The 17,995-nt window shown below is 44.1% G+C and overlaps 1 protein-coding gene and 1 long non-coding RNA gene across 3 annotated transcripts in view; one reads left to right on the top strand and one right to left on the bottom strand.

Annotated features, from left to right (window-relative positions):
- Positions 1-17,995, top strand: part of ADAMTS14 (ADAM metallopeptidase with thrombospondin type 1 motif 14) — a 300,717-nt gene that overhangs the window by 177,939 nt on the left and 104,783 nt on the right. For both annotated transcript variants that reach the window (XM_033943070.1, XM_033943071.1), the window contains exon 5: positions 14,766-14,849. In XM_033943070.1, coding sequence (XP_033798961.1) covers positions 14,766-14,849 — 84 coding nt within the window. The remainder of the gene's footprint in view (positions 1-14,765; positions 14,850-17,995) is intronic.
- LOC117359804 lies at positions 1,463-8,626 on the bottom strand. The gene is made up of 3 exons (XR_004539306.1): positions 8,494-8,626; positions 1,651-1,795; positions 1,463-1,548 (listed from the first exon to the last, which is right to left on the bottom strand). It is a non-coding gene; the product is annotated as an uncharacterized LOC117359804 (long non-coding RNA).

A 17,995-nucleotide genomic window follows, 5' to 3' on the forward strand; every position in this document is an offset into this window, starting at 1 on the left:
ATTGATACAACCCAATATCTGCCTTGCCTTAGATATTGGGTTGTATCAATAGAAGTTTCGTCAGCCGAAAGCCTGAAGTTATAATGCCGTTGTACAGGGCCATGGTGAGACCTCATCTGGAGTACTGTGTGCAATTCTGGAGGCCACATTACAGTAAAGATGTGCGCAGAAATGAATCGGTTCAGCGGACGGCCACCAGGATGATCTCGGGGCTCAAGGGTCTCTCGTACGATGACATTAATAGATCTTTATTGTCCAGTGTTGAATGTAGAATGTAAAGTTGTTCAGTGTCAAACAAATACCCAACACGAATTGAACATTTGGCCAGCTTGCCTGCATTCACATAAGAGGCTCCAAATGTTAAAGCTTATAGCTTCATTGGTTTATATAAGCCTTGGTTTCCATATTATAGGACCTCTGAGGAAGGCTAAAGGCTGAAACACGGCCTATGTTGGGTTCATATTTGTTTTTCTGCTTGACGCTGGGCAGCTTCAAATAAAGACTCAGTGAGTAGAGAATGACATGGGGAAAAATTTTTCCCTATCCCTGCGTTCACTCTCCAAATTTCTATGCCCAAAGTCTCTTAATATACTAATTCATTCCCTGGTTATTTTGAAAATTGATTATTGTAATGCTTTACTTATGGGAATAGCTCAAAAAGAAATTAGACGTTTGCAGATCATTCAAAATACCTCAATTAAACTCATAATGAAAGCAAGGAAATTTGATCCCGTCACTCCTCTTCTTAAGAAAGCACACTGGCTTCCAGTAGCACATCGAATTCAATATAAACTAAATCTACTTACTTTCAAATCCCTGTTATATAAAACCCCAGCTTTCATCTACAAGTTATTGATCCCTTATACCCCAATCAGATCACTGAGATCTATTGACCAACATCTATTAGTTACACCCTCACTTAAAGTTATTAATACACAGCGGCACTTTATCTTCTCTGTTACAGCTCCTCAAACTTGGAACTCCCTCCCTATTTATCTCAGAGAAGAAAAGAACTTAGATAAATTTAAAAGTAAACTTAAGAGCTTTCTTTTCAAAGACGCTTATGATATTTAGGAGTCCCAGCCTATTTTTGCTTATTCTCATAAGGCTACTTCTTTTATTTCCCTCCTATTGTGTTTTTACCATAATCGTCCTTCTTTCTATCATTATTATTGTATTTCATTACCCTGCCTTTCCCTTTGTTTTCCTTTTCTGTTTATTCTGTTAGTCGTTAATTTAATATGTTTAGTTCAGTGTCCATCAGTCTTTTATAACCCCTGTATTATCTGTAAATTGAATGATTTGTTCATCGCTTAGATATTTGAGTAAGCGATTAATCAAATACTTAATAAACTTGAAACTTGATCAATCAATCACCAGATAAATGGAATTAGAAAGCTAGTGATTCCCTGAGGCACACCAATGAGAATCTTTCTGCTTCTATGTAATGGCTAGAAAAGAAGGCACTACAGATTTTAGCAAGCTAAAAGCACATTGGTTATTATTTTTTGCATGTTTTCCTCTTTTGATGTCTGCTGAAGTTAAAACCTGCAGAAAGTAAATACATGAAAATGGCTTAATCTTTAGATTTGTGTAGACATATCTAGTTAAATACTGATAACCAGCCTTTACTCGATTTCTATCATTTACCTGCTTTGACCTCTTTCAATTTCATTCACAAATCCTCCCAGCTGAGATGGTGATGTAATCTCTAGAGTTCTTTTGGCAGTTTAAGTCACAGCTGTTGGGATCTACAGTGCCTGGCTCTGTAATCCTTTTGGACCTGTGTCAGGCCCTTTTGGGGAAAAAGATATGTGAAGAAATCACTATCACTGTAATTCTGGAAGCATTTATGATTTTGATCTCTGAGGGCCAGAAAAATTTGTTATAGGTATTTAATTGTGAATGGGGGAGAGTTCATCCTTCTTGGGTTCCTTGTAATATTTGGGGAGGAGACATAAAAGTGAGGGAATAAGAACTCAATATAGTTGGGGTTCCAAATATCAGAGTTCAAGGAAGGCCAGGGATAAGTGAGTGAGAAACTTCTGTGCCAGATTCCTTTAGTGAAAAGAGAAATGAGAGCAAGCTCACCATTGTTGATAATTAGGAAAAGGAACAAATGAGAGAGGATTCTTCCTCTTCCCCCCTTTCCCCATCCGCCCATCTCTGCTACACACATAATTTTAATCCTTACAGGTTAACATAGTATTCTCAGAATATCAATACAATGGTGAGCAATTGAAAAGTAAGCAAATGATTCCTGAACAGAGACTGGCAAAGTATGGCCGTTGACAGAAATCACCTGTTTGTATCCATGAAAAAGCAACAGGGTGAAGTAAAATAACTACTGGTAATAATACATGGGTCTACTATAAGCTGCTACATCTTGTCCATATATATCTTAATATTGAACAAAAACACCCTTTTAAACACTCATGAACCAATCATACTCCAGTCATTGCCTCGCTGGTCCGGGACTTTCTCTCCAACGTCAGAATTGATTGGGGAAGTCTCATGAGCCAGCCGCTGCATGCAGCCATAGCCAGTCCCTGCTACGGAGTTTCTGCTGGGGGAGGGATGGAGTGTGTAGGCTATGATTTGGCTTTGCGGTGGGCGGTGCCGATGGAGGCAGGGAGGCATCCTGACAGCGACAGCTTCAGTGGGGAGCGGGGGAATTCCCAGTGATAGGCAGGGAGAGATCCCTGGCAGCGGCCATGCCGCGTACCCACCAACAGGTGGCCCGCGTACCCCCTGGGGTACACGTACCACAGGCTGAGAAACACTGCTCTAGGGTATACATATTGAGGTCTTCAAGTCTCTTCTCATATGTCTTTAGGCATAAACAATATCATTTTTGTTGCCTTCTTCTGAACCACCTCAAGTCCTTTGATGTCCTTAGCGAGATACAGCCTTCAAAACTGAATATAATACTCCAAGTGGGGCCTGAGTAACAACTCCTACAGGGGTATTAACAACTCCTTTCTCTTTCTGGTTATGCCTCTCTCTATGCACCCTTGCATCCTTCTAGCTACTACCACCATTTTGTTGCCTTAAGATTCTTCAACCCCACCATTCCAAGGTTCCTCTTTGTCTGTGCTTATCAGTCTCTCACTTACTATCAAATACTCTCCATTTTTATCCCATTTCCATGCGTACATAAGAACATAAGAATAGCCTTACTGGGTCAGACCAATGGTCCGTCAAGCCCAGTAGCCCGTTCTCACGGTGGCCAATCCTCTGGCAACGCGATCCAGAGCTTAACTATTCTCTGAGTGAAAAAAAATGTCCTCCAATTGGTTTTAAAAGTATTTCCCTGTAACTTTATTGAGTGTCCCCTAGTCTTTGTAATTTTTGACGGAGTGAAAAATCAATCCACTTGTACGCGTTCTACTCCACTCAGGATTTTATAGACTTCAATCACATCTCCCCTTCTAATTTTTTTAGATCATTTCTCATATTGTCCACTCCCTCTGGGGTGTCTACTCTGTCATAAATTTCCTTCTAATCCTTCAGCAAAGCCACTCACAATAGCGATCCTTGAGGCACTCCACTACTCAGTTTTCTTTCCTCTGAGTGGCTTCTGTTCACCATTATCTTTTGCCAACCAGTTCACTACTTTGTAGCCAACCAGTTCACTACTTTGAGACCTAACTTCAGCCCATTCAGTTTATTCATGAGCCTCCTGTGCTTTTGTTAGCCAACAGAGGCTCTTTGCTAGAAAAGATAACCCCCTAGCAGTAGTACCATGAGTCTACCACTAGGGAGCGCTAGTGCCATTTTGGATCCCAACACCAGCAGAGCAGGAAAGATTGGGGATCACTCTTGATCACTCCTAGAACACCAGGGATTTTTGCAGTTATGGGTGAAAGGATAAGGGGTGGCCATTCAGGGTGGGGGCACATCTTGGTGAGGTTAATATTGGAGGAACTATTGGGGAGCACACAAAGAACATTTTCCTTTAGCTGCCCCTTTTAGAGATAGCCCAGAAGCATCAGGCCACAGTTTGATGACCTAATGCCCCTGCACAGTAAAATAACCCTGGCTTTTTTGTTTAAAGCATTTTGTGGCAATCTGTTTTACCATGCTAAAGCTGTGTTAAGAGCTTAGTGCTCTTTAATAAAAAGGCTCCTTAGCTTTTTGTTTTCTAGAACAAAAAGGAGTTCATACAAATTTCAATGGAATTCTTTTCTTTCTTTCTTTTTCTTATGCTCTCTTTTCCTCTTTCTTAAACAGCTCTGTTCAGCTAGCCTCAAGGTAATCTTGAGAAGCTTCTAATGCCAATTAAATATGAGTTTGCAGGAAGAGGTGAAGTTCACACTTGTGTGAGCACTTTGAAACTGTATACAAGTGCAACCATGGAGACTACTTAAACAGAGTTTTGATGATCTCTGTTTCTTTATTTGGTGTTAATACTGCATGAAGGGCATCTTATCCCCTGTGCACTGTTGGGACAATCAACACTGTTCTTGGCATGAAAGGTAGTTGCAAACGAAGTAACAGAGGCTCAGGACAGAATCCCACCTTAATCTCTTTTCTTCCGTTGCCATTTGTGTTTTTTCAAAGTGTGGCAAGCCACTTTATTTTAACTCGTTGGGCTAGATTCATTAACCCCCGATTCCGTGTCCGATCCGTTTCCGATTGCATGCAGGCTGACGAATTCACAAAAGGCCTGCGTGCAAATGGGGAAGATCGTTGACAACCCCCCCCCATCCACGGCACGGATCGCTAGAGAGCAATCCTTGAGCATGCGCAGACCCTGACCCTCCCCAAACCCCTAAAAAAATGCCCCTTCCCAAACGCGGCCCCACTGAAGAACAAAAGGTAGGAGGGATGACAACTCCCTCCTGCCATCTCAAACCTGTCCTGGTCTGGCCCGGCCTACCCCCTCCCTATACTTTTAGCTAGGCCGGCTGGCTCGGCCCCGCCCGGCCCACCCCCTCGCCGTACCTTTAAAATCGTTGGGAGCAGGAGCCTGAGGCCCCTCCATGTGCATCACATGATGCACCGGGGCGTGGCCTAACCCTCCAGCTCCCAACTTTAAAGGTATGGGGAGGGGGTGGGCTGGGCCCATTCAGCCGGCCTAGCTTAAGTTGGAGGGAGGTGGGCCCGGCCAGGATGGGTTTGAGATGGCAGGAGTTGGCATCCCTTCTGCCTTTTGTTCTTCAGCAGGGCATTGAGGTGGGCATCAGCGTGGGGGGGGGCATCGGTGCGTGGGGGGGGGCATCAATGTGGTGTGGGGCGGGCATTGGCACGGGGGGGAGGTTAAAACCATGGGCTTGCAATGCGATTTACAGAATATATAAAAAAGGAAGAATTCCTTTTTTATGTATTCTGCAAAAGCGCATTGCCAGCCCGTGGTTTTAAAGGGCAGTAGAGTCGGTAAGAAGTGAAGCAACTGGTCCTCAGTAGTTGCTTCACTTCAGATTGACAAGCCCAATCGGGCTTCCTTCTTCTGTTTAGTGAATCACATCCCTGCCTACTTTGCATGCCGTTTCCCCTCATTTGCATGCAAGGATCAGAATCTGATTGGCACAGAAGTTAGTGAATTGGGTCGGAGGGAAATCTAACCCTTTGCCTCCAAGGCCCTCAAACTTCTGTTGTATCAGGCGATGATGCGCCCGCATCTGGAGTACTGCGTCCAATATTGGTCGCCGTACCTAAAGAAGGATATGGCGATACTCGAGAGAGTTCAGAAGAGAGCGATGCATTTGATAAAAGGTATGGAAAACCTTTCATATGCTGAAAGATTAGAGAGACTGGGGCTTTTTTCGCTGGAGAAGCGGAGATAGAGGGGATATGATAGAGACTTATAAGATCATGAAGGGCATAGAGAAAGGGACAGATTCTTCAAACTTTCGACAACTACAAGAACGAGAGGGCATTCCGAAAAATTAAAAGGTGACAGATTCAGAACCAATGCTAGGAAGTTCTTCTTCACCTGGAACGCGCTTCCAGAGGGTGTGATAGGACAGGGTACGGTATTGGAGTTCAAGAAGGGATTGGACAATTTTCTGAAGAAATAGGGGATAGAAAGGTACAGATAGAGGGCTAGTATACAGGTCCTGGACCTGATGGGCCGCCGCGTTAGCAGACTGCTGGGCATGATGGACCTCAGATCTGACCCAGCAGAGACACGGCTTATGTTCTTATGTTCTGTTCTGTGTAAATGTAGGCATTAAACACAAAGGCACTCTTTCAATGAAGTGCGTTAAGCAGTTAACATGCCAATTAGTGCACGTTAACTGCTACCACACAAGCGTGCTAACTGTTCCCAATGTGGTTTATCAATTATCACATGCTATTTAATTTAATTTTATTTATTTATTTGGTTGGTTTTATATCCCGGCCTCTTCAAAGAGCTCAGAACGGGTTACAGAGTAATTGTCATGGCATTACAATTCACCTTCACTTAGAATGTCCTGCTTAAATTAGATTGTAAGCTCTTCTGAGCAGGGACTGTCTATTGTATATTAAAATGTACAGCGCTGCGTACGCCTTTCAGCACTTTAGAAATAATAAGTAGTAGTAATAATAGATCGATACATGTAGAGAGGCATCTTATCTTACAGAATGATATGGCTATACAAGCCTATAGAGTTATAGTATAATCAGGACAGGATGCAGAGCCTGGCAGGGAGGGGGACAGGGTGCAGTGTGTCACAAACACTCCTCAGAGCGTAGCTCCACAGTGACAAAAACTGAGATTCTGGCGTGTCCCCTATAACAAGAGGTATCTTCAGGACTTTTAGTCAGCCCTAGGTGAACGCCTAGGCTTGGGATGCAAGGGTAAATATTGGCTTTAAGTTATTACCACTCAGAAGCATTCTTTAATAAAGAATCAAAGTTTTATTCCGACCTTGGTGGTCCCAAAAAGGTGAAACATAAAAGCAAATATTGGCAAACAAATTCAGTTGTAAAAAGGAAAATCAAAATACACAAGCAAAAATCCCATACAGGTTATCTTGCCAGAGTTCTTGCACTCCGATTCAGCACTATATTTTATAATGGTATTCAAACATAACTCAAAACTTCCTTTCAGCATTATTTGTTAAGAGGCATGAAACATAGATAACTTCCAGTAATCAGGTAAAGGTCTAAACCAGGGGTGCCCAATAGGTCGATCGCGATCGACGGGTAGCTCGCCAAGGCAAAGTGAATTGATCACCCAGGACTCACTTTGCCTTGGCGATCTATCGGGCCAATCAGTTTTCCTCTCCCCGACGTCAATTCTGCCGTCGGAGAGGAAGTTCGGGCCAGCCAATCGCTGCCTGGCTGGGCGGAACTTCCTGTCCGACGGCAGAATTGATGTCGGGGAGAGGAATGCTGGTCGGCCCGAAGTAGGGAGAGCATGGGGCGGCGTCAGCGTCGGCTTTGAGGCCTGTTATCCATTGGTGGCAGTTTGGGTCCTGATCCCCGATGGCAGCGGCAGTGGCAGTGGCTTGGGGAAGGGCAGGGAGAAAGAAAGAAAGGGGGCAGGCAGGGAGACAGAAGGAAAGAAGAGAAACAGAAAAAAAGAAAGGGGGCATGAAGAGAGAAAGATAGAAAGGTCAGGGAGAGAGGAAGAAAAAGTTGGGGGAGGGAATGAGGTGTGGAGGAGAGGAAGCATACAGGCTGAAAGAAAGATTGGATGTACAGTCAGAAGAAGAAAGTGAAACCAGAGACTCATGAAATCACCAGACAAGGTAGGAAAAATGGTTTTATTTTAAATTTAGTGATCAAAATGTGTCTGAATTTATATCTGCTGTCTATATTTTACAATATGGTCCCCTTTTACTAAACCGCAATAGTGGTTTTTAGCACAGGGAGCCTATGAGCGTCGAGAGCAGCGCTGGGCATTCAGTGCAGCTCCCTGCGCTAAAAACTGCTATTGTGGTTTAGTAAAAAGGGAGGGGGGTGAGTATTTGTCTATTTTTGTATGGCTGTTACTGAGGTGACAGTGCATAGAGTCATCTGCTTTGACCTCTTTGAAAAAACCCCGGAATAGGAATGATAATTAACAATTCTATGCGTACAGTGTGCGTTGTGTTTTTTTTTAATTTTATTGTTGGTAGATCATTTTGACTTGGTCATTTTAAAAGTAGCTTGCGAGTCAAAAAAGTGTGGGCACCCTTGGTCTGAACAAACTTGTGCCACAGAAAATGTTAGAAAACTTTGTTTAGCAGCAAGCCCCAGCACAGCTTTGCAAAGAACCCCGGTCTCTCCAGCTACTTCCAGGAAGGCAAGGCAGCTGTGTGAGATTAGGTGTTTAGCTGCCAACAAACGGTAGCCACAGTATGTTTGCAAAATTCCAAACAAACTCATTCACACAGTTCTCAGGTTCTATAACTTCAACCTTTACTTTTAGGAAAAATCAGTTGCCAGCATTCAGGTAAGTAAATTTCTGAAACCAAACTAATAGTTAGCTCCCAAGGCAAACCGCAAATTCTTCAGACATTTCTTGCACATAAGGAAAGGCAGAAAAAAACCCACACTCATTGCTTTCCAGCTACTCACTGCCTGGTTCAATTTATGTCCATAAGATCTGTCTGGTTCTCAAGTACAGGACCAGCAATTTGTACCTCCATGCTTTCCTTACAATCAGGAATCTGGAAGTCTGAGGTGGGGAGGATTTCTTCCACCTCCTGCATGGGCCAATCTGGCACTTCTCCTGCACTCCCTTGGGCTGCAGAGGTGACTCCCCTTGCTGCTTGCTTCAGCCTGATCTTAAACAGCTCAGAACCAATCCCCTTCAGCCTGTAGAGGGGAATGGGCTTTGGTTCCAAAGCAGCCTTTCCCTGCCTGGGTTTTCTAGGTGTAGCTAGTTTCTCCGTGGCTTTTCTAGCTACCTTATAGACTGGAGTTTGCTGTTGCCAGTCTGCCTGCCTCTGCTCCAGATCACTATTGCGCTGATCATAGGGGCAAGGGAGGTCAGCCCCAAGTTGGTCCCCAGAATCAATCTGGTCAGCTCTTCTGCACTGGATCCTATTAGGGGCAAAACTAGTGCTGGTGCTTGGTTTGTCACAAGTGCAGAGCTTGGCAAGTAGTGAGGGGGGCTGGCTGCATAGCCTGGTAAGGCAAGGAGGGAAGGGGGCTGGGTGCAGAGCCTGGTTGGGAAGGGGGCTGGATGCAGAACCTGGCAGGGAGGGGGGCTGAGTGCAGAGCCTGGCAGGGAAGGGCATGAAATAGAGGCTGGCTGCATAGCCTGGTAGGGCAGGGAGGGAAGGGGCTGGGAGTAGAAGCTGATAGGGAAGGGGGCTGGGTGCAGAGCCTGGTAGAGAAGGGGGCCAGGTGCAGAACCTGACAGGGAGGGGAGCTGAGTGCAGAGCCTGGCAGGGGAGGGCGTGAGGGAGAGGACACTGGGTGCAGATCCTGGCAGGGCATGGCACTTGAATATTAAGCCCCCGTCTTATATTCGAGTCAACCATTTTTTTCCCCTCCTTTTGGGGGGGAATGGGGGTCTCGACTTATATTCGGATCAACTTATATTCGAGTATATATGGTATATGGTTAGAAACAGAATAATCATCAAATAGAAAAAAAATCTGTGTTATTTTAGTAGTTGTGTCCTTCCAAAACTTCTGAATAGGTTTATATGCCCAAAACATATGGCAAGAGTTGCAGCAGATATCCCTCATTTTAAACAACTGTTTGCACAGTTCCCCTCAGAAAAGTCCTCTTAGGAGAAATGTATTTTTTATACATGTTCGTATATATTGTTTGTCCAGTTTTTTTGGTCCACTCGCTCTTAACATTCTTTATACTTTCTATTTTTGATAACTATGGATTTTAGTGAGATTTGCTAGTATAACATGTATTTACACTACACTGTGAATTGAAGAAAAAAAACCACACAAAATTGTTTTTTGTCATATCTTCCACAGAACTTGCCTGATTCTTGTGAAATTTAGTGCATCATGTCCTGAATGAAGTTGATGTAAAATGTTATAAATATTTCCCAATCAATTCAAAAGACCTACTCCTGATTCTCTGTATTCCTTCTTTGCACATGAAAAACTATTTGAATATGATCTAGTTTAAATTAATTTAATTTAAATATAGTTTAAACAGGATGACTAGTCAGTTCATGGGAATTTCCTCATAATACCATAAGGAGTTCACCAGGGTATATCCACAGCATGTGAGCGCAAGAGCACCTTTAAGATTTTACCCACAAACATCTTCTATCATCCTGAAAACTTTGTGCAAGGGTGAAAGTAATTTTTCAAAGAAGAAAATCTAACATAAAGGGCTCCTTTTACTAAGCTGCGATAGCGGATTTAGTGCGTGCGTAGCGTGGGTTTAACGTGCACGGCAATTCTGTGCACGCTAAAAACGCTATCGCAGCTTAGTAAAAAGAGCCCAAAGTGTCATGTGCAAATCCAGAATTAAAGAATTCATAATGTCCATTAAAAATCGTTGTGACTCAACAGTCTTTATCAGTAGCAGTTTCCTCCTCTATTTTGAAGAAGTAAAGGAAAACTTAGCTTTCATGTATCCCCAAGGAGTCCAAGCCCTTTCTTTAGGGGGTTCCAACCACACCACCACACTACCTTGTGAAAATGAATTGTTGCTCTGGGATACGTGCAGAAGCAGACGACAGTTTGTAAACAGTCTCTGTATCAAAATGGTTTTCACTGCAGAAGACCAAATTGTGATAAAGAACATGGTATTGCTAAAAGGTAACAGCAGTCGACTATTGTTGAAACAGTTCCCACAGAAGGGTAGGAACAAAAACGGTCTTGATGTGCTTCTACACAAGCTCCGAGCAATGGGCACTGTGGATCGTAAGCCAGGCAGTGGATGACTGCACTTGATTCGCACACAAGAGCCATTGACAACGTACACAATCCTGTACTGAGCCAGGAGGATGCGCCGAAAACATACTGAGGAACTTGCCAAATAGCAAGAGAAGCCAGGAATAAGCCAAACAACTGTGATTAGGATAATCACGATGATCTGAAATTAAAGTGTCTTAAAAAGCGTTGTGCTGAAGAGTTAACTTTACACAACAAAGACGCATGCCTGAATTGATGCAAGCAGGTTTTAACCAAGTAACCGGAGGACAGAGTCACCTTCATTTGGTTTACAGATGAAAATATATTTACAATAGCTCCACCGATTAACACACAGAATGATCGCCTATATGTACCTTCAACAACACTGAAGCGTGAGGTTAATCCAGACACCTACTATGCCTGACCTTCAGCAAATTAGTCATGGTCTTGGTCACAATCTCGAAACTTAGATTCACAGATCTGTTCTTCATCGATTCTGGGGTTAAGATCAACTACATATACTACTGGGACATCCTCTTGACGCAGAAGCTGTTGCCAGCGATCCATCACATGGCGGGAGACTACTTTATCTTTTAACAGGTCAATGCCCAAGCACATCAGGCAAAGGACATAATAGAACTGCTACATTGGGAGACCCCAGACTTCATTGGTCCAGACCTCTGGCCTGTGAATTAACCAGACCTAAATCCAGTTGACTACCAGATCTGGGGGCTGATATAGGAACATGTCTACCAGACAGCAATATCTGACATCGAAGACCTTAAACAGTGCCTCATCTCTGTTTGGGCTGAGGTGAAGTAGAGCGTTGTTTACAAGTCCATAGATCATTGGTGGCCAAGACTGAGGGGGTGCCTTTTTGAAGGATATGACCTTGAAGACAGTGTTCTTAGTGATAATTGGGTTCACAAGGTATTTCTGAACTGTAGGCTCTCTTGTAGAGACCCCTTCCTTTGTTTTTCAGATGCAGGGGTTACTATTCACACGAAGCCCTCTTTTCTGCCTAAATTAGTGTTTGCATCTCACTTGAATCAGCCACTGTTTTTTGGCATCATTTCACAAGGATGATTACCCAGAATTTGACCAGCCACTGCTTGCCCTGGATCAGTAACACGCAATATTGCTACTCCTTGGGTTTGGCCAGGTACTAGTGAACTGGATTGACCACCATGAGAATGAGCTACTGGGCTTAATGGACCATTGGTCTGACCCAGTAAGGCTATTCTTATCTTCTTATGTTCTTAGTGCAAAGAGAGCGCACTTCAAACATCTGCGTAATTAAAACATTACTTTTTGACTTTACATTTCCCTGCAAGATACACCATAAAACTTTTAGATGTGTTTTTATTCAGTTCACAATTCATTCTAGTCCTTGAGGTCCATAGGCAGGACAGGCTTTCAGGATATCCATAGAGAATGTGCACGAAAGAGATTTGTATGTACTGCCCTGCCTCCTACAGTGTTTCCCCGAAAATAAAACCTATCCCGAAAATAAACCCTAGCATGATTTTTAAAGGTGCTCCTAATATAAGTCCTACCCCAAAAATAAGCCCTAGTTAAGATCGATCCCCGAAGCCCCTCCCAAAAGTCCCCGACTCCATCCCTGGCACTAGTGCTGCCTGATTCGCCAGCGGCAGCACTTTCTACCCCTTCCCCCCATGTACAGCATCTTTCCTCCCCTCTCACCTATCCCCTTGTGCAGCTTCTTTCTATCCCTCCCTCCCATCTCCCTGTGCAGCAGAACCCCGCCGACCCTCCCACCATGAGACTGACATGCCTCCATTTCGAGGCCTCCAAAAACAGCAGCAGCGGCAGCGCTCTGAACGGACTGCTTTACAGACTTCCCCGCCGGGGCCTTCCCTCTGATCAGTGACGAGGCAGAGGGAAGGCTCTGGCGGGGAAGGCCGTGAAGCAGCCCATTCAGAGCGCTGCCGCCACTGCTGTTTTTGGAGACATCGGAGTAGAGGTATGTCAGTCTCACGGTGGGAGGGTTGGCAGGGTTCTGCTGCACAGGGGGATGGGAGGGAGGGATAGAAAGATGCTACACAAGGAGATGGGTGAGAGGGTTGGTGGGGTTCTGCTGCACAGGGGGATGGGAGGGATAGAAAGATGCTGCACAAGGGGATGGGTGAGAGGGGAGGAAAAATGCTGCACAAGAGGGGGAGGGAGAAAGGAAAGAGGAAGAATTGGTGTGGAGGAGAGGAAGGGAGAGATGATTGATGTACATGAAAAAAATAAGACATCCACCCATATAAGTCCTAGTGCATTTTTTGGACCCAAAATTAATATGACACTGTCTTATTTTCAGGGAAAATGGTAGGTGTGCAAATTTCCTTGGTGTGGATATCCTGAAAACCTGGCCCGCCTGTGGACCTCGAGGACTGGAATTAAGTAGCCCTTCCTTAATTTATGGATACATTACCAAGGATTTTGTTTTGTTGGAAATGCAATAAAGTTATACATCTTTACAGGAAGCTTTTTGATTTTTTATTGCAACATCTCGCAGACAGATGCAGATATTTGAGAGTAGCACATACTGGCAGTGACTGCATGAGGAAATTTGTGTTTGGGCAAGTGAGATGGGAACGTGCTCTTGTGAGTGCTGCTGGGTATTATGAGCCCGGTTCACATGTGACATCTCGCTGTTCCTTTCCCCGCCCTGGTTCTATCCTGCTTTGAGTATTTGCTGGTAATTTCTTTGGCCTATCTGCCAGTCAAACTCATATATACCAATTAGTTGCATGTATTCAGTTTCAGACACATCTGTTTCCCTCATATATCCTATCTAATGCTCCCAGCTCTGCCCCTCTGTTGCAATTTGCCTTTCTGGGGAATGATGTTTCTCTGTTGAATCTGCTCCTCAGCCTTTCCCAGGTCCTTCTTGATCTAACATGGTCCCTCCACTGGCCAAACACAGAGAACAATTTGTGTTTCAGTCGCAGGAATAATCAGGCCAAGAGGAGGGTGTCAGCGGGCCCAATTGCAGCCATTTTGTGAGGTTCCTCACACCTGTGACATCAATGCCTATGTCACACATATTCATGCACAGATCACTGAATGCCCCACTGCCTATAGGCGCTTATATTTTTTACAGTATGTGTGTTTGCTATAAAGGTCATGCCCACATGGAATACAGATGTACATTTTTGATGTTGCCATTTAGGCATGCCTTATTTAACTGAGTGCCCTTTCCAGTGCAGATGTTTAAGTGCTTAAACTCCAAGCTTTTTAATTAAAGGCCATCTGGGCATAAAACACTGGTATACTAGAGGAAATGCCTTTTAAAATGACTCAAAATTGGAATGCATGAGAGCTTTTGTTGTAAGGTGCCCCAGATGTAAAGAAGGGGCTGCTGGACAGCTATCGAACTGGTCAGAATGTTAAAGCAATGAGGCATGAAAGAGAGCATTCCTACATAAGAACTTGAGAATAGCTATCCTTGGTCAGATCAAAGGTCCATTTAGCCCAGCCCTGTTTCCAAAGGGCCAATCCAGATCACAACTACCTGGCAGGAGCCCAAATAGTAGCAACATTCCATGCTACTGATCCCAGGGCAAGCAATGACTTCCCCAAGTCTGTCTCAACAGCAGACCATGGACTTCCTCCAGGAACATGTCCAACTCTTTTTTAAACCCAGTTTTATTAACTGTTATTGCCACAACCTCTGACAATGAGCTCCAGAGTTTAACTATTCTTTGAGTGAAAAAAATATTTTCTACTATTGGTTTTAAAAGTATTTCCCTGTAACTTAATTGAGTGTCCCATAGTCTTTGCAATTCCTCTAATGTACCACTGTCACGTGCCTTTGAGTTTTTTTTTTACTGTATATCTGCTGTCTTTGAGATGCATTTGCTATTGATTATAGGTCTACAATGTATGTGCACCTTTATTATAACATATAATTACAACTGTTCATAAGACATATATATCATTGGTGATATATTTGCATATGCAGTTTTTGAAAAGAAGTAATGTGATTTTTTTTTCACCTAGGTAGATGAAATTTACCATGATGAATCCTTGGGAGTCCACATCAACATTGTGTTAGTCCGAATGATCATAGTGGGATACCGCCAGGTAAACATCAATACCACATTGCATTAAGTTGTAAATTTAAAAAAACAACAACCCAAAATATTAAAAAAAACATGCATAACCCAGAGCTGCCAAGGGGGCTGACCCACTCAGTGGAAGATTCAGGGTCTCCCCTAGTGTGAATATTGCTCTGCTTGGCCCCACCCATTCTGCCCTTTGCCCTGTCCTTGGCACAGTGAATTAGAGGCCAGAAGCAAAGGAGTTGTTTCCCCATGCTGAGGCAGCAGGAAATACCTTCATAAAAGGTAATTTCTTTTTTTAAATTCTTTATTAATTTTTATTACTAACAAAAAATGCAACACAATGTTCACATCAGTAATAATAAATAAGCACTTAAATACAGTCAGTATTAGTACAACAGTATATGCCCTCCCCAATTACCTTAAAGATCACCCTAAAGATACATCCCCACCCACCCCCCGGATGTGTTTGAATTACACCAATAAAAGAAGGCTAAACGAACTATAACAATTGTACAAAAGATGTTAATGGACCCCAAACTAAGTTAAATATCTTAGAATGCCCTAAAATGAAGCCACCCATCGCTCTGCTTGGCCCAACCCAACTCTGCCCATTGCCCCGACCCTGGCACAGCAAATTAGAGGCCAGAAGGAAAGGAGTTGCTTCCCCATGCTGAGGCAGCAGGAAAGACCTTCATAAAAGGTAATTTCTGTTACATATACACAGGAGTCTGTACAGTAGGTGAACAATCCATGCTCGTGAACAATTTGCAGAAGGGTGTCAATCACATCTTTCAGCTCTTCCACCAGTGAAGTCTAGTTTCAAAGATTCCAAGTTTATTAGGTTTTTATATACCGCCTATCAAGATTATCTAAGTGGTTTTACAATTAGGTAATCAAGTTTCCTCTTCAGTTTTTCCTTCTGAAAGTGAACCATGAATAGGTGTTCTGATCTGCTCTGTTCGGTTTTTATTATTTTGGGATCTTTTTACTCTGTTGTCGAGAGGCTTTGGTGCCAGAATACCCCATATTGGGGGATACTCTGCCTGGGAAAGAACACAGACTCTGTGAGGGCGGACTGCAGCTCACAGGGCAACCCCCAGGTGTACCTGATAAGCCAGCCTGCTTTGTGTTACTTCGAGGCTTGAGGTCCATTCCCCTGGGAACCTGCTCACCTTCTGATTTATTAGAGGCTTAAGCACAGGCTGTGAGGCCCCTGTGTGAATCCCTTTGGATTTTAGGGAGCAGGATGCATTTTATTCTCCCCCTGTCATGCTGCGAGGATTTGTTGGGGTTGAGTCTTCAGTTGGTTCCAGTCCAACTGGTAGCCGAAAGATTTCCCGGTCTGGACAATTCCACAAAGATCTGAGGCAGAAAGTTCTCTCCACTTCAGTCAGGCTTAAGCAAAGCTGATACAGGCAGGCACTAGAGTAGCAGTATAGTACTGTGAATACAGCCCATTATTCCCTATGGAGAATATTGGGTTGGGGGGGAGGGGCAGAGTCTGAAAAGGTTGAATTTAAGGATTTCTGGGGCCAGAGATAGGGTCCTCCACCTCCAAAACTCCATTCCCTGAGTTTTTTTTAACTTTCAGGAAGCCCCCATAGGCTGTTTTTGGCACCTGGTGGTGGTGATCTTGGATTTTAAACAATTTTTTTTCTCTAAAGCATCCATCTGCCTCAAAACCCCTTGGTTTGGCTCAAAATTGACTGGGATGGACTTCTAAGGCTGTTCTACCCCTGTATCATTCCAGCTTTGCGCTGGATAGTTGGCCAAGGAGCATCCGTGTACTGCATTCCGCAGCACACATGAGGGAGGGGCAGGAGCCTTGGATTTAGCCTCCTCTGAGTCTCTATGGCTAGGGAACAACAGGGGGTTGAGTGGTAGGGAGAAAATCCCTCTTGGAGACCTCAAATTGTGAAGGCGTGAAACGTAAGTGCATGGACAGTGCGGAGCCCAAGAGAAGCCAGTCTGAGTTCCTGCAAGGGTCCTTGGGGCTTCCTGTCCAAGGATTTACTTTTGTGAAAAGCTTATTTGACAGGCTGAGGACACACTGCGCTGCTTGGGGGTATGCCATATCAGAGATGCCTCTTCAGGGGGTCTCTCTCCTGTGCAGGAGGCTGGCTCCCAGCCTGTGTGACCAAGTGAAGCAGGATTAGGAAGAGTGGAGATTAGGCTCCAGCCTTTATTGTCCTAGGGCTTAGCTTCCTTCCTGGAGGATTCCAGTTAACTATCAGAGACCAGGAGTCAAGAGGTGATCATAGCTCTTGACCAGAGAGATGAGCCATCTGTGCGGCGACTGTTCAAGTTGGCTACTGTCCCACTTGTCATTATAGATGGGCTCAAGGAGTTGAAGTTGGAGCCTCAGCAGCCATCCACCTCATAGTGCATAATCATGAGTGACACAAATGCTCAAACCACCTTTTTTTCCTCGCATCCAGCCATCACCTCACTGGTCACTGAACAATGGGAGACTCCAGAAGGCTCCCTAAAGGTACCCAAAACTATGTCCAAACTTTACCCTATTGCTCTGGAATTTCATCACAACCTCCAAGGAATCACAGTGACACCAGGTTGGATGCTGCGCTCATGCACATTGACAGGAGACTATCGGCATTCTGGATAGAGTGGGAACGAATTTCTTCAGACCACAGGGTTCTAGATCTTATTCGAGAGGGTCACAAGATCAAATTTTATTGCCCTCCTTCAAGTCTGTTTATCAACTCTTCAGCTAAACGGCTGGAAAGGAGGCCAGGGTTCAAGCGACGGTGCAAAGGCTATTGGACATTCAAGCTATAGAACCAGTTCCCAAAGAAGAATTGGACTCTGGAAGATACTCCATATACAGTACTTCTTAGTGCCCAAGAAAGGCATTGAAGATTGGAGACCGATCCTGGATCTAAAGTCCATAAATGTGACACTGAGAGTACCGCACTTCCACATGGAGATAGTTTGGTCCATCATTGCGGTGATGCTCTGTGGGAATTCCTAGCCTAGATCTGATGGAAGTATACCTTCATATTCCTATTTTCCCAGACCATAGGAAATACTTGAGATTTTATGTCCTTCAAAGAAATTTTCAATTTGCAGCCCTGCCTTTTGGTCTTGCAATGGCAATGGCAATGGCACCTTCAGCAAGGTGATGGTGGTGTCACAGCTCACACCCGC

The sequence above is a fragment of the Geotrypetes seraphini genome, chromosome 4 (genome assembly GCF_902459505.1).
Source record: "Geotrypetes seraphini chromosome 4, aGeoSer1.1, whole genome shotgun sequence".
Classification (NCBI taxonomy): Eukaryota; Metazoa; Chordata; class Amphibia; order Gymnophiona; family Dermophiidae; genus Geotrypetes; species Geotrypetes seraphini.